This window comes from Eptesicus fuscus, chromosome 10 (assembly GCF_027574615.1).
Source record: "Eptesicus fuscus isolate TK198812 chromosome 10, DD_ASM_mEF_20220401, whole genome shotgun sequence".
NCBI classification, from domain to species: Eukaryota; Metazoa; Chordata; class Mammalia; order Chiroptera; family Vespertilionidae; genus Eptesicus; species Eptesicus fuscus.
Genome location: NC_072482.1, coordinates 62,311,744 through 62,327,237, shown reverse-complemented (window position 1 = coordinate 62,327,237; position 15,494 = coordinate 62,311,744). Strand labels below are relative to the sequence as shown.

Below are 15,494 nucleotides of genomic sequence, written 5' to 3'. Positions count from 1 at the left end.
GGGAGAATGAATGCTAGGTACACTTACTTGTCCTTCCTGCCTTCCGGAATGGTGCCTAGAATGGAGGGAGGGAGGAAAGAGGCTGTCAGGCTGTCTCGGAAAGTCTCTTGAGGATGCAGGAGAGAGAAAAAAGAGCCAGCACTGCACCCAGCCATCCACCCTGTGCCTGCTGAGTGCTCTGCCAACAAGCCTCTGAATTCTGCTGATACAGGCATTGACTTTGTTCATTCATTCGTCAGTGCTGGATATGAATCCCTGTGTCTGCAGGTGTCATTCATAAAGTCACTAGAGGGGTCATAAAGCTACTTGTCTTGAATGTGTGGGTCTATACTGTACTCAGAGACAACCTTAGTATAAAGGCCATCTGGTCCTTATAAATCTGAAAGTTGAAAACATTATCCCCAAATACTAGCGGATCTTTGTGCCTTGCATTATTTGGCTTTACTATACATGCATGTCTTTCTTCTCGCCACTGCTTTCAGAACATTAAGGCCAGGGACAGTGTCTGTGTGTTTCTGTGACCTCCTTTGACTCTCCCTTCCGTTTCTAAAGGATAAAAATACCCAGTGAGCCCAGCATGGTTCAATGCTTAAGCATCAGCCTATGAACCAGGAGGTCATGGTTTGATTCCCAGTCCAGGCACATGCCCGGGTTGTGGGCTGGATCTCCAATGAGGGGCGTGCAGGAGGCAGCCAGTCAATGATTTTCTCTCACCATTGATGTTTCTGTCTCTCCTTCTCCCTTACTCTCTGAAATCAATAAAAACATATTTTTCAAAAACAAACAAAAAACACCCTATGAGAACTTGCTGGCTGGTCGAGGGAGAGAGTGGAAGTGTCCATCCTCGTGTGCTTGTCTTACACACAATGCAGCTTTGATTTGTTTTTAAATTATGTAATGAAAGGAATCTGTTGGCAGAGTGTTCAATGAGAATAAATAATAAGCATGACTTTACAGGCTCCTGTTATTTTGTTTTTAGCCAGTTCTCTTCTAACCTTTTAAAGAAATCTAAAGAAAGGAGGACCGTTGCCAAATGAGCCATGCTTTGCAGGGTCAGACCCTCTGAATGCCAGCTCTCCTGCGGGAGGTCTCACAGGAATGGGGTAGAAAGACGAGCCCTGCCTCCCTCTCTGGTTCTTCAGTAGTCCCCCGGGCACATCTGTTCCCTTGGAACCGCCCACTCAGCAAAACGGCAGCTTGGTGAAGAGTAGAATCCACACCGAGCACTGTAAGGTGTATAGATCAAATGAGAAGCCAGAGAGCAGAGAGATGGGCTGTGTTAGTTATCAATTACCGCATAATAAATTACCACCAAACTTAGCAACTTTAAAATGATGCACATTTATTATGTCCCAGTCTCTGTGGGTCAGGAACCTAGGAATAACTTATCCGGGTCCTGTGTTTCAGAGTCTCTCACAGGCTACAATCTAGGTGTGCTGGCTGGACTACAGTCGCCTCGCTGTCCAACGGGGGAAGGATCTGCTGCCAAGCTCATGGCGTTGGCAGGATTAAGTTCTTCGCTGGTTGTTGGCCATAGGCCACCCACAGTCTTTGTCGTGTGGGCCTCTCCAGCATGGCAGTTTGCTTCATGAAAGTGTTGGAGCCAAAGTGACGATAGAATGGGACTGCTAGGAAGACAGAAGTCCCAATCATATGAAGCCTAATCACTGAAGAGACATCCCATCGTCTTCGCCATGTTTTGTTGGTTAGAAGCAAGTCAGCAGGCTCGCCCACACTCAGGGGAGGGGGATTGCACAAGGGCATGAATACCGGGAGGTGGGAATCACTGAGGCTGTCTCAGAGTACTGCCCACTACGTGGAGGAAGTGGGACAGATGGGACACAGGACAGTCTGTGCTGTTAATAGCAAACTTCCGCAAAGCAGGAAAGACCTGTGTGGGTACTCAATCAGAAGAGATGAGTAGGGTGGGTATGAGGAAGCGCAAGAACTACAAGTCAGTGTGAGGAGAGGCAACATCAAGGTGAGACGGGAGTTCCAAAAGCAATTGCAGATGCAAAGAGCAAGATACCCTCTAATGAGTGAACATTTACAGAGGCTTCTCAGCCCCCAGCTGCAGGGGTTTCCTGCTACGTCCTGCCTTCCTGTTATGCCAGGGAAGAGGGATGCATTTACCAGAACCTAACGTGGACCCCCGAGTGTCAGATAAAGGGTGTCTGATTGCTGCGGAGCTCTGCAAATCCGGCGTTACACTGCTGCCGCCCCTTCGCTGTGGACATGGTATTAACATCTGTCTCTTCCCGAGGATTCATTCCAAAGTGCATAGAGGAAAGTCCTCCAACGCCAGAGGGATCGAACAATGCTTCCCCGCAAGGACCAAGGCATGAGTCCAGCCTGGGACTCTGGGTTCACACGTTACTTACAAGGCCGCAGCGTGTTGTCCATGCTGATTAGCTTTAGATTTTAAGAATGAGGTTTTAGCGAAGATTTCATTTCTTGGAGTTAATTTCCTCTTGTGATATCTCTCCCCTTTCGGTTCATTTTTTCCAGGAGTGACCCTGTTTGTGGCCCTTTACGATTATGAAGCAAGGACGGAAGATGACCTGAGTTTTCACAAAGGAGAGAAATTTCAGATATTGAACAGCTCGTAAGTTTGGAGAGGAAGGGGGAGCGTGTGCCTTTCAGGTTGGGAAAATATCCTTGCTGCCAGGCTGCGCCTTTTCAGATGTATTAAATGCTGGAAGAACCCTGTTCAGTTAATTCCTTCACACCAATTTAACTTGAGAAACGAAGAGTCCGTGACCAGTGCCATATTATATGGCACTGTCTGTGTGGGGCGCTTTTGGGAGGCTACCCATAGTAGCCGAGTGGATGGTTTTGGTTTTGGTTTAAAGGTTATAAATGCCCCCACATCACTCTCTGCAAATCTGCGTTTTCAGATGATTGGCACAGGCCTGGCTACCCACACCACCCTCCCTCTGCCTGGGGATTTTCTTCCCATTTCAGATGCTGCACTAGCTAAACCCTCGCTTAAGGCTGGCAACAAGTTCCTTCTGTTTTCAAAACTGCTGAACATTCCAGTTGGGTGAAGCCTGAGGAGGCGTTGCCCCATAGTGAAAATTTGTGAGTGACTGAAATCTTTGTGAGGTGGGAGAAGAAGTGATCTCGCCCACCCTTGGGTAACTTCAATGCGTGCATTTTAAATGTGGCCGTAGGAACAGCAGTCAGCAGGCCATGGGGGAAGTTCCAGGGTGAGAGTCACTCACTCTTCAGACACCACAATGAATATCTCCATTAGGAAGAGTAAATAGGGGTCGGATCTCGCTGTAGTTTTTAAATATTGCTTCTGTCCGGTGAAGGCAGTGTGTGTGCATGAGTGCCCTCCAGAAAAATCCGGGCACTGGAGAAGGTGGAGGTGTCCAACATTGACACGACAAGCCTTGTCTCCTGCACCTCAGCTTTTCCTGTGAGTGTTCCCAGTGGTGGGGAAGGAGTGGGGGGCCCCCCTGGAAGCTTTCCTGTGCCCCAAGTCTGGTTGCCCTGTCCTCTGCTCCCTGAGCGAACTGGATTTCATGATGGTGGAAGGAGCTGAGGCCTGGCTCTTCTGCTTCCCAAGGAGCATGGGTGCAGCACACTCGGAGTTCCTTGTGGGAGGTGGCGGGGACCGAGGTGCAGTCTCCGTCCCAGCCACTCTCTCCACATCTCGTGGAGGGGAAAGGCCCCAGGAATTTTCTTGGAAATAGTGAACAGCTGCCATTTATTAAAGGCTCCTTATGTGCCAGCCATGTGCTAAGTTGCAAATGTTCACATTTATTCTCCACAACAACTGCCTGAGGTGTGTCTCATAGTCATCCTTGTACACATGAGGAGCCAGAGGCTCAAGTTTGGAAGCTGCCCAGGTGCACAGAGGAGCTAGCAGGTGCCAGAGCCAAGAGTGACACGTGGGCATGCATCCTAAGTCCAGTGTCAGGTTTGGTCTTGGAAAGGCCCAGAGACTCCCATCAGAGGGGACTGAACCATTCAAGTTACATGAGGGTGAAAGGTTGGCTGGGGGTGTGGGAGGAGAAAATTTGGCTTTGATCTCTTCTGATATCCGATACCTTATTGTTAGTTTGATTCTCAGATGAATGTTTCTTGTCAGAGTCTACTGACTTTGAAATACACTCCACTTTCCCTCCCCATTTCATGTAATATTCCCTCAAAGCCAGGGTTGGTTAGAACTTTTAACCAGATCCAGAAAGATAAGAACTAAGGAGTGGCAGCAAGTGCCGTTCCCAGTTCTCCTGCAGGTTCTCTCCACACTGCAAGTGGACTTGGCACCAGGTTGTAGGGGCCTTGCAAGCCAGTCCTGCCGAAGTCAAAGCCATGACTTCTTCCTTTGGTAATGTGGATAGAATCTAAAATTTCAATCAAAATTGAAAGTTTGGAGAAACACTCAAAACAAGATCTGATCTATCTCAATCTATATTTTGTGATTTGCCTTTAATGTTTATGGGAGGCTTTGAGCCTCTAACCCTGTTCTCTTAGAAGAAAATATTACAAGGGTTTTTTCCCTTTAATGTTTTTCCTTCTTGCCAGTGGAATTCCTCATTCTACATGCCATGTAAAGGCTCTGGGGGAAATAAGGTTTTTGTAACAAATGCAATAACCTGAAGTCAAGGGTAATAACAGGGAAGACAAAATCATGAAGGAAAAACAAAGCAGCGATACAGAACCAGATGGCATGTGTCTCCCCTCCCCCAGCCTCTCCCTGGCAGAGGGAAGGATGGGCTCTGTCTCCCTGGGGCAGCTGCCACACCTCCCATTGTGTGTCTTCCCACTCCTTTCCCTGACTGGAGGCAGAAATGGGAGGCCACAGGGCTGGCTTTTGTGTTTTAAAGTGCAGCGTGAACCATGTGATCTGTGTGTGTGCATATGTGCCCAGAGTTAATGGCACTGCCGCCCAGCCTGGGGGTGGGTGGTCCTTCACTGACCTGTAGTAAGTATTCAGTGTGGCATATTTGGACAGTATTAAACTTGAACCCATTTTGCAAAATATCTTTGTTTAATTCATCTGTTTCATTCTCTATTTTCTCATTTCATGATGAGTGACTTACCACCTAGAAACAGCTATTCCTCAAAACATAATTAACAGTGGAACAGGGGTCATTGCCTAGGGTAGTGACTCTTTTCAAATGCTTTTCATCAGGATAAGAAGAAATCCTGCTTTAGAGCCCCACCTAAACATTTGATAAAATTGTTATGGATCATGCTCTCTGAAAGTCAGATGGGTAGTGTCAATTTAGAAAGAATCCAGCATTTAAAATAAAACGGCTCCACAGCTGGTCAGATCAAGGCTGACCTTCCTTTGCAAATACCGCTTCCTGGCTCCATCAGGGCTCCCAGCTCCTGGGACCTCAAGCCCTATGAGCAGTTTTGGGGATTGGGCTACACTCTTAATAAATCTTTAAATTAGAAGAACAGGGGGAGCTGTTGTGAAAACTTAAAAGCTATTCAGAGCCAGGGCTGAAATCATATATTTGGATATGTTAAAGAATAACAGTTGCCCTAGCTGGTTTGGGTCAATGATAGTGTCAGCCTGCAGACTGAAGGGTCCCAGGTTCAACTCCAGTCAAAGGCACATGCCCGGGTTGTTGGCTCGATCCTCAATAGGGGGTGTGCAGGAGGCAGCCGATCAATGATTCTCTCTCATCATTGATGTTTCTATCTCTCCCTCCCTCTCCCTTCCTCTCTGAAATCAATTTAAAAAAAAAAAAAAGAATAACAGTTAAAGAAAAGCTCATCAACTCTTAAATTAATGAAATATCTGAACTGTAAGAACAGTTTAAAGACATGCACCTTTAATAATGCTACTCACAATTACTCAAGTAAAGACATAAAAGGGCCCTGACTGGTGTAGCTCAGTTGATTGAGCGTCATCCCATGCACTGAAATCAGGTCGCCAGTTCAATTCCCGGTCAGGGCACATACCCAGGCTGCATGTTGGCACATACAGGAGGCAACCAGTCATTGTTTCTCTCTCACATCAATGTTTCTCTCTCTCTCCCTTCCTCTCTCTCTAAAATCAATAAAAACATATTTTCAAAAAGGAAATAAAAGGTAGCACAGTAAAGACCCTATTTTCCTAAATCAAGTGAATGAATTATAAAGAGTGTATTATTAATATATAGGTGAATTGGGCTATTTAAAAAGATGACTTATTTATTTGCTCAAAAGACTTTTTTGATAGATGTTTTAAGTCTGTGCCAGCCTCTCTGGGCACCACATAATTAAGTTTACTACCTAATACATTGTGTCCTTGTCACCTCATATCTCCTTTGATAACGACAGTGATCCTAGATGGCCTAGAAAAAGAGAAAAGGATTTTATCTTTCTCCTGAGTAACTGAAAACTCTTATGAGATTAATGGAATCACTTAAGAGAAATTCATGAGTTCCTGTACATGACTTTAGAATGAGCTGATAGTTGGATTCTAATTTGTGCTAAACTCTTTAGGTACCCAGAACAGAATGAGAGAGTTAATGCTGGATTTGAAATGGAAACTTCTTGATTAATAGAAGATCACCTGAATAAGACTGAGCTTGCCCCAACCTGCAGCAAAATGTTTTGGCTTCCTGCCCCAGCTGACATTACCAAGTATCCCAAAATTGATGCTATACTTCATTTTTCTTAATTTATATCCATTAGAATTAGCTTGATGAAGGTTATCTTGCATTAAAAAATAAGTCTGTGCTGCAGCACTTAATTTTTTTCTCACCATTTTGGAGCATTTCCCAGGTGGATGTGGGTTATGGGGAGGAGAAAAGAGAAGGCAGGGAGATGATAAGTATTGTTTTTTATGATGAAATGTCTCCATCTAGTGGAATTTTAGAGCAGTAAGCATTGTCACCCTGTTAAAGATAGTGTCGCCAAACATTTCCTTAAACACATGCAATGTTTAAAGAAAAAAGTAAACTCCCACGTGTTCTTAGATGATTTCTTTACAACTCCATGTATTTCTTTTGGAGGACAAAGAAAAGAAACCAATACAAACTGTAAATATGTTGACATGTTTGAACCTGAAAGGCAGAGGGATGAGGTAGAGAAGCAGCACAAGGTAGATTGCACACAATTGATGATGATCTAGCTCTTTAGTTGGGTAATGGACTCATAGGTGTTCATATATAAACCTATTCTTTGTATGTATAAATTATTTTATGATAAAAATCTGGACATGAACTAAATTTAAAATTATTAAAGGACTTCCTAGGTATGAGAACAGTTATTTCCCTCTTTTGACTGATTTTATTTTCTGTTTAAATTTGTTTAATATGGTGAGAAAGGAAAAAGACTGAAAATCTAATCTAACATACGTTTTTATAAACCTTTGCCAGCGCCCTGTTTTCCTGTGGGCTGTTCTGTGTTAGTTGTGCCACCAAACACTTCCCACAACTGCACACATGTGGGTTGTCACCATTTGTCTGCGGCCTTACTCAATCGCATATGGAGCTGTTGCTCATCGGTCACTTTACTCAGATTCCATCTTTAAAGAATGGGTCTCTTGAGTAAGGCTCCCGTGTAATGTGGAGGCTGGTTATTCTCTCTCCTTAAATCAGCCTGGGGAAGATCCTGACCAGGGCCAAAAGCCAACACGCTTTCTTCCCTGGCCGAGGGCTTTGGCACAGAGTCCAGCCAACAAGTGATCTCAAGAAAGGCCTGGGGTTTCTCTTGCTCACTCCAAGGACCAAACAAGGAAGGAGAGAAGGCGCTGGGCCTCTGGGGACAGGGTGGGTCCTTCAGCTCCCGTCTCAAGGGCAGCAGTCCTTCCCTGCCCCTCACACTCCTGACTCCAGGCGGGTGGAGGGATCTGGGCAGACCGTGCCAGAGCTACAGCCCCACACACATCTGCTAACCCCGGTGGACAGGGAGGAGCACACACGCCATCCCCGCTCTCTGCCGCACACAGCTTGTGAGTCGAGCACGTGAACTCCCCATTCAGTTCTCTCACCGGTTTTAAGCTGCGAGTGGCGTTATAAGCCCCCTTTCCTGTCCTTCAGCCCACAGCTCTGAGAGTTCCCCAGACTGAGACCAGGCTATCGCATCCGAACAAAGTGGTGTGACTGTGAATCTCACAGGTGTTGGTCCTCCCCCTGCGTTTGTACACTCACAGCTACACCCACCTCCCTCTTCCCCACCAGATTCGTCATTGCTATAAGTAGACATTGAAATGACCTCAGCTTGAACCTGTCTGAGCAAGGCATACCCTATTGTATCTTTATTATTCTACCCATTTTCCTCAGCAAGCCAGACAAGTATTCAGAATATGCTTCCATCCCTTACTGGGCCTGCTAGCAGGCTTGCTCTCTCAGATGATCTGCAGCTTTAATGCATTTCCTTTTCTTTTTCTGATGAGTCTTTTAATGGCTGGCAAATTACACTAAAGCCAACAGCTTGCGTCTCTCCAGCAACCAAAGGATCCCGGTTGCCTGGGGTGGGGGACGAAACAGAAACTGTTGGAGATAGTCAGTGTGTGCTTTACTTTTCTCCAGCTTTATTGAGATACTAGAAGCCTGGTGCACGAATTCGTGCACAGTGGGGTCCCTCGCCCTGGCCAGCGATTGAGGCCTATGGGGGTGCCAGCCGGCCTGGGGGAGGGACCCCGGGAGGTTGGCTGGCTGGCCCTCCCAATCTGGGCCATGGGGAAGGTCAGCCAGCCAGGGAGAGGGACTGCGGGAGGTTGGCCTAGCAGCCCCACCCCACCCCCATCAAAGCCTGTGGGGAGGAACCACGGGAGGTTGGCCAGCCAGTGAGGGGGGGCCATGGGAAGTTGACTGGCCGGCCCCCTGATCAGGGCTGATTGAGGGGCTGGCTTGCCAGGGAAAGGGGGAGGGGCCACAGGAGGTTGGCTGGCTGGCTAGGGGGAGGGGCCACAGGGGGTTGGTTGGCCAGGGGGAGGGTCCATGGGAGGTTGGCTGTGGGAGCGCACTGACTACCAGGGGGCAGCTCCTGCATTGAGTGTCTGCCCCCTGGTGGTCAATGTGCCTCATAGCAACTGGTCAACCAGTCATTTGGTCATAATGGTCGCTTAGGCTTTTATATATATAGATAATTGGCATAATAGTCTAAGTTTAATGTGTACAGTGTGATGGATTGATGCGTATATATTGTGAAATGTTTACCATAACAAGTTAGTTAACACCTACTCCACCTCACATAATGAACATTTCAATGTTGTTACGGTGTTTTTCTTAAATAACCTAGGCTGAGTTCCCTTTCCTCTGTCCAAGTTGGGGACACTTACCAAGCAAAGTTGCACCCCCCACTCAGAGAGCCCTCTCCTGGCCCAGGTCCTATATTCTTAACTCACAAATAAGACAAGAACCCTGGCCAGTGTAGCTCAGGTGGTTGAGCATCATCCCATGCACTGAAAAGTCACCAGTTCGATTTCTGGTCAGGGCACATGCCCATGTTGGGGACTTGATCCCCAGTAGGGTGTGCAGGAAGCAGCCAATCAATGTTTTACTCTCACATCTCTCTCCTCCTCCTCCTCCTCCTCCTCCTCCTCCTCCTCCTCCTCCTCCTCTTCCTCCTTCTTCTTTCTTGCTTCCCTTTCTCTCTTCCCCTCTCTCTAAAATCAATTTTTAAAGAATAACAAATAAGGCAAGAGATAAGAGACAGTGATGGATTTAACGCACAGGAGATCCTTTGACCCTCACAGAGGGCTGTGTTGGAATAGGAGAAATCAGGTGGTAGAATGACTAGGAGATAGTCATACACTCTTACAGCACTGAGTCTGTAACTGCATAACATTGAAATGGTCACTGTATTCACTTCTTTCTCTCTTTTTTCTCTGCAGGGAAGGAGATTGGTGGGAAGCCCGCTCCTTGACAACTGGAGAGACGGGTTACATTCCCAGCAATTACGTGGCTCCAGTTGACTCTATCCAGGCAGAAGAGTATGTTTTGTTTTGTCATTTCACTTAACTACTTGCTTTTAAAAGTTAGTTGGCATAATAAAATGCCATTAACGTTGTGCAGGAGGGAGAAGAAATTCACTGGAGTGATTAAGAATGAGATATGGTAATGCCATGTCTCCCAGGCCTAAGTTTGCCCTATCTATGGAATACCATGCTATTATTAACTTACTGTTTTTCTTTAAGCCTGCTCACTTTTTAAGACATTTATTTTTGAAAGGAAACATTGTGTCAGTAACTTAAATGAAAACTCAATATTACTTGCCATAAATAGAGAATAACCATAAAAATGTGATGAAATTCTAGCTAGAGCATATATTACTGCCAACCCAAGGTTCTAAGCCTACAGTCTCCTGAAAAAAGAAAGGGAGAGGGTGAGAGAGTGAGAGAGAGGAAAGGGGAGGGAGGGAGAGAGGGAGGAAGGGAGGGAGGGAGGGAGGGAGGGAGGAGGGAGGGAGGGAAGGGAGGAAGGAAGGAATAATTCTTACCAAATTGAGATTTTTGCTCCTCGATCTAATCAGAAATATTAAGGGAGCACTAAGAAGACAGGCCTTCCATGCCACAGGTCCAACTCTCTCACATGGGGTGTGTCCCACAACTCGAGAAATCCTGTGGTGATGCATTTCAAATCGTCCTTTCCTTTGCTTTGGGATCTCTTTTTTTCTTTGATAGTTAATAGTGACTAGCAGTGAGTTGGCCCAACGATCTCACTGCTAATAGTTCTGGAAGGTGGCCCATAGTCTGGGGCATTCTAGAAGGAACAAGCACTGTTCCTCTCCGGACCTATGGGGATTCGCAGGCACTTGCAGCCTGGAGGACTGTCTGTGGCTTGTGGACGACCCTGATTTCTGAACTGAGGGAAAGGGAGCTGGGCTGTGGTCTCCTGAAAGCAAGAACCTGGTCCCCTCCCTGACACCCTGGGGACCTGCCTCTCCTGCTCAGGGGAAGCCGTCTTGCCTCAGGAGAAAAGTCAGCCACAGAGCCCAGCCTTTGGCCCTGATATTTAATTTTTGCCCTGGATTTAAGTGTCAGGGAACATTAGACTCCACACCTCAGCCAAATCCCCACTGGGTCACACTCTTGTCTTTAATTCCTTCGTATTCCCTCTACAGAGACTGGTTTTGTTTCCCACTCTCAAATACTCAGGGGTTCTGAGCTCCTTTTTTCGCCTACTGAGTGTGTTTCATCATCAGTGAATAAAGGAATTTGTGGTGAATTTTTATTTTAGGGCAGATTGGCAGACATCTTTGAGTTCTTTCAGCATAAAAGGTACCACCAAAATGTAGCTTCTTCTTTTTTTTTTTTTTAATTTAACTGGGAACCTACCCACTATATATTTAAGTTGTATTTATAATGGTCCATTTTTAAATATTTTGTTTTTAAAGAATAAAATAGCATTTTTTAAATGCCTGTGGTTTTACATATACAATTAATTATCATTATCTATACTATTGTCTCAGTGCAATCCATTGTTCTAACAGCTCTCTTTTCACCACTGTTCGTGTTTGCACTGCATTTTAATTGATACAGACCCACAGAGTCATTTCTCACAAATAATTGGTGTAATTCTCTTTAAACCATCTAGTGCTAGGTTAGGATTGTTGCACAGTCTGGTGCCTTTAAAAGTCACTGAGGAGCTAGCGTGCAGCGTGTCTTTTCTTACCTTCAGGGAAGCTCTTTCATTCACAGAAGAATTTGACAGTGAACATACAATAGCTATGTTCAAGTGTAATGAATTGAAATTTCATTTCTGAAGCTGGATTCTTTCACAGCTAAATATTCTAAAAATGGTTCCTTTACGCAGATTCCGATGGGGTGCTCCCGAATTCTCGCTTGGGTTCTTGGAGCCCCTGCTGCGTGTTCAGCACTGAGCAGACTGAGACGTTAACTGATTGCCAGGCCACGGTTAGGGCTAGAGAGTGCAGGAGGGGATAAAAGACAGATGGCAAAGGTTGCGAGGTGACTTCACGCGATGCATCCTAAAGTGGCACAGGAGTGTCATCACAAAGAGAATATGAGGCCGTGTATGACACGGAGTCGTTTTCAAGGACACGCTCATTGACTGTGCACAGTCACCTGCCCTGCAGCTGTGCCAGAGCACGCGTGCGGCACGTCCCAGTACAGATGCTTGGCAAATGCCTTTTACTGATGGGCTTCCTCACACCTGCTGGACAGGAAGACAATGCAGACAGCATCCCAGGGCAGGCCTCGTTTTTCAGAGTTCCTATAGGTAGGCAGGCACTGAAAATATTGTCTTTGTTCTTTATCCATTCTGACTGCCTTTTTTTTTAAATGCCTGATTAATGACCTTTATGTACACTAAGACTGTGTTTTTGTTATTTTCTAGGGATTGTAATTATGCTCAGAAATCCATGGTCTTGTAGATGTGTGTGGGAAGGATTTCCTGGGGTTGCCATTTTAAACAAGGTCTTAGATTTCTCGTTTTGTGCAGGCAGGTGGCAGTTTTAACACAAATCAGTTCTTGTCATCTCTAGAGGGAAGGAAAATAACCCATAATTCAAATGTGATTTTTTTTTTAAGAGTGAAAGAGATGAATTAAGGGTGGAATCAGGAATAGATTGAAAGGGAACTAAATGAGGCTGGGGAAAATAGATAGGGAAAGGCTAAGGATGAAATCGGAGGTTAGGAGGATGGGGCGGGGGGCGGGAAAAAGAGCTTGCGTGATTCCATTTTTTTTAAGTGATTCTTATAAAATGTTTCCTTTTCTTTATCTCATTTATAGGTGGTACTTTGGAAAACTTGGCCGAAAAGATGCTGAGCGACAGCTTTTGTCCTTTGGAAACCCACGAGGTACCTTTCTTATCCGTGAGAGTGAAACCACCAAAGGTAAGATAATAAGCCCAAGAAGTTCACTTGTCATTCAGATCTGTGGATCAGTCAGAGGGGATGAAAGGCTTATCTCTAAGGGACGGGGTTTGTAAATGGCACAGACCCTCCCTGCCTTCTGAGGGAGGGAGTCCTATTTTCAGCTTTTCCTCCAGGCTCTCGAACTACAGACAGACAGCTCCAAAAAGACTACAGAGGCTCAGAGCCTAACAGGGGCTGGGCAGCTTCCCTCCTCCAGGCGCACAAGATCACAGAATTTTCACAAATCCTTTAGAATTATAAATTTCTGAAACTCTTAGTTCCTCGGGCGCCAAACATCCAGGTTGTTTTTACATTTCCTTTGTGATTTTTTTCATAACTGAGGATTGCTCTTCCTCCAACTATTGGCCTTTCCATTATTTAACGTCTCATTAGAGTCCACAAGAGGAGCCCTGCCAAGGAAAAGAGCAGAGGCCTCTAGCTTCCTCCGCAGACACAGGTCACCTGCTCCTGGGAAAAGTGCTGGAAGCAGAAATGGGACGCTCACTCCTAGAGAAGCAGTCCCTACGTTTCCCTGGTTCGCACCATCCCCTCCTCCCTGGTGCTCCAGGGCAAAAGAGCAGGCGCAGCCTGGAATGTCCGTGCTCCTCTCCATCTTGCCGGGGAAAGGGGACGGGATGGGGGAGGAAGGAGTGTAGGGAAAAATTCAAATAGCCTTCATTCTCAAGGGTAAATCATTTTATTGCTAATATCGTCTGACATTTTCAGAAAAGAGGTGTTTTTTCCTATGTTACAGAGTGGAAGTGGGGGTTGGGGAGGGGAGCAGAGGGTGGGGGAGAGTCTTCACTTGCTAATTATTAATCAGAATAGTCAAGTAAATGAGACCTAAATAAAAAATGAGTACTCACAGTGATTGGAGCTGCTAATACTTTGCATTTTTACCAGGTGCCTATTCACTTTCCATCCGTGATTGGGATGATATGAAAGGAGACCATGTCAAACATTATAAAATTCGCAAACTTGACAATGGTGGGTACTACATTACCACCCGGGCCCAGTTTGAAACACTTCAGCAGCTTGTACAGCATTACTCAGGTAACCTTAATTCTAACCAGCCACTAACCATTTGGATCCTGGAGGGACTGGGTGGGCACAGAGCAGGAAAGGGGAAGGGCAGGGGGAACAAATACAGCAAATACATGCAAAGTCCCTGGTCAAATACAGTGGACCCTTGATCAACAAGGTTTGAACTGCAGGTTCACTTCTATGGGAATTTTTTCAGTAAATACGTCCAGTACTGTAAATGCATTTTCTCTTATGATTTTCTTAATAACGTTTTCTTTTCTCTAGCTGACTTTATTATAAGATTACAGTACATAATTCATGTAACACAACATAAGCACTAGTCAACCGTTTATATGTTCAGTAAGGCTTCTAGTCAACAGTAAACTATCAGTAGTCGAGCTTTTGGGGAGTCAAAAGTTATATGTGCATTTTCAACAGCATGGTGGTTGGAGCCCCTAACCCCCATGTTGTTCAAGGGTCGATGGTAGTTTTCTTTGCTAGCCCCTCACGGTGGCTAAATAGGTTCTTTTGATGTTTTTCTACTGTAATTATAAGTTCCATCAAAAGACTCTATAACATTCTAGTTTCCCAAGTGGAAAGCCATAGGTTAAACCTTAAGTTGTTATCTGTCCTATTCCCCTACAGAAAAGAGCTCAGAGGCTGTGAGAGGGTGAAGGAGCAATCTCTGGCGGGAGGGGGGGGAGGGGGGAGAGACACACTTACATGGGCCTCCTAAGGTGTCTCTTACACTCAGCTCTGTTGCAGGAATGACTGCTCGTACATTTTCTCATGACTAGATGAGTTTTCTGACCCATTGATCACGCTCTCCTTCCCCACCAATACTTCTGTTTCCTAACTAGACTTAGACTTATGTGACCCACAGGCCAGTTACAGCTGCTGTGTTAAACTTTTAAACAGTGATCAATCTCCATCCTAACACTCAGATGTCGCCAGTAGTCTGCTGGTCCTAGAAATGTACACTTAGATGTTTAGGTGTGCGATTTGTGCATTTTATTAAAGAGTGTGGTCTTATGTACCAGTGTTAAAATGATGGCTTTCTTTCCTAGATGAGCAAGTATATTCCACTGTATAAAACAAGCACATAGGTGGATATACTGTAGATATACATGTGCAGATATAGATCTATGTCCCAGTAAACCCAGCAGTTTTTTGTGTAGCCTATATGTAATTTTAAATTGTTCTTCAGGACAATGCCAGTACCCCAAAAGAGTACATGCCTTGATTTCAACTATTGCTGTGTGTACATTCATTAAAAAGTATATGTGCATGTGTGTGATTTTTTTAGCAACCAACAAAAAAACAGTCTTTTGAAGATGGCAATAAGTAATACCTATCTATTGATCCTAGGCACGAATGAACAAGTGAAAAAATTAGCAACACGGTGTATTTGTGGATTATGGCATTGGGGAACTTTGATTAATGTAAATTCTAATGAAATATTTGGGAGAAATGGAGCAGAATATCTCCCTGAGCTTAAATGATGTACTCAGAATGCCTGCACGTTGTAAGGATTTTTCAAATGCCAAAATATATTGCATTACAACCAAACATAAGCAGGATCCCCAGAGTTTGAATCATTTGAAAATATTGTGTCGGAAAAGGCACCTTAATAACATCATAAAGCTGGAAGGAGAGAAGGGATGGGAAGAGCAACAGACATTTTTTTAATCTC

General features: G+C 45.2%; 1 protein-coding gene across 5 annotated transcripts in view; it reads left to right on the top strand.

The window, feature by feature from the left end:
• FYN (FYN proto-oncogene, Src family tyrosine kinase) overlaps positions 1 to 15,494 on the top strand; it is a 206,135-nt gene that overhangs the window by 152,118 nt on the left and 38,523 nt on the right. For all 5 annotated transcript variants that reach the window (XM_008159381.3, XM_028140293.2, XM_008159451.3 and 2 more), the window contains 4 exons: positions 2,509 to 2,605; positions 9,794 to 9,892; positions 12,654 to 12,757; positions 13,682 to 13,831. In XM_008159381.3, coding sequence (XP_008157603.1) covers positions 2,509 to 2,605; positions 9,794 to 9,892; positions 12,654 to 12,757; positions 13,682 to 13,831 — 450 coding nt within the window. The remainder of the gene's footprint in view (positions 1 to 2,508; positions 2,606 to 9,793; positions 9,893 to 12,653; positions 12,758 to 13,681; positions 13,832 to 15,494) is intronic.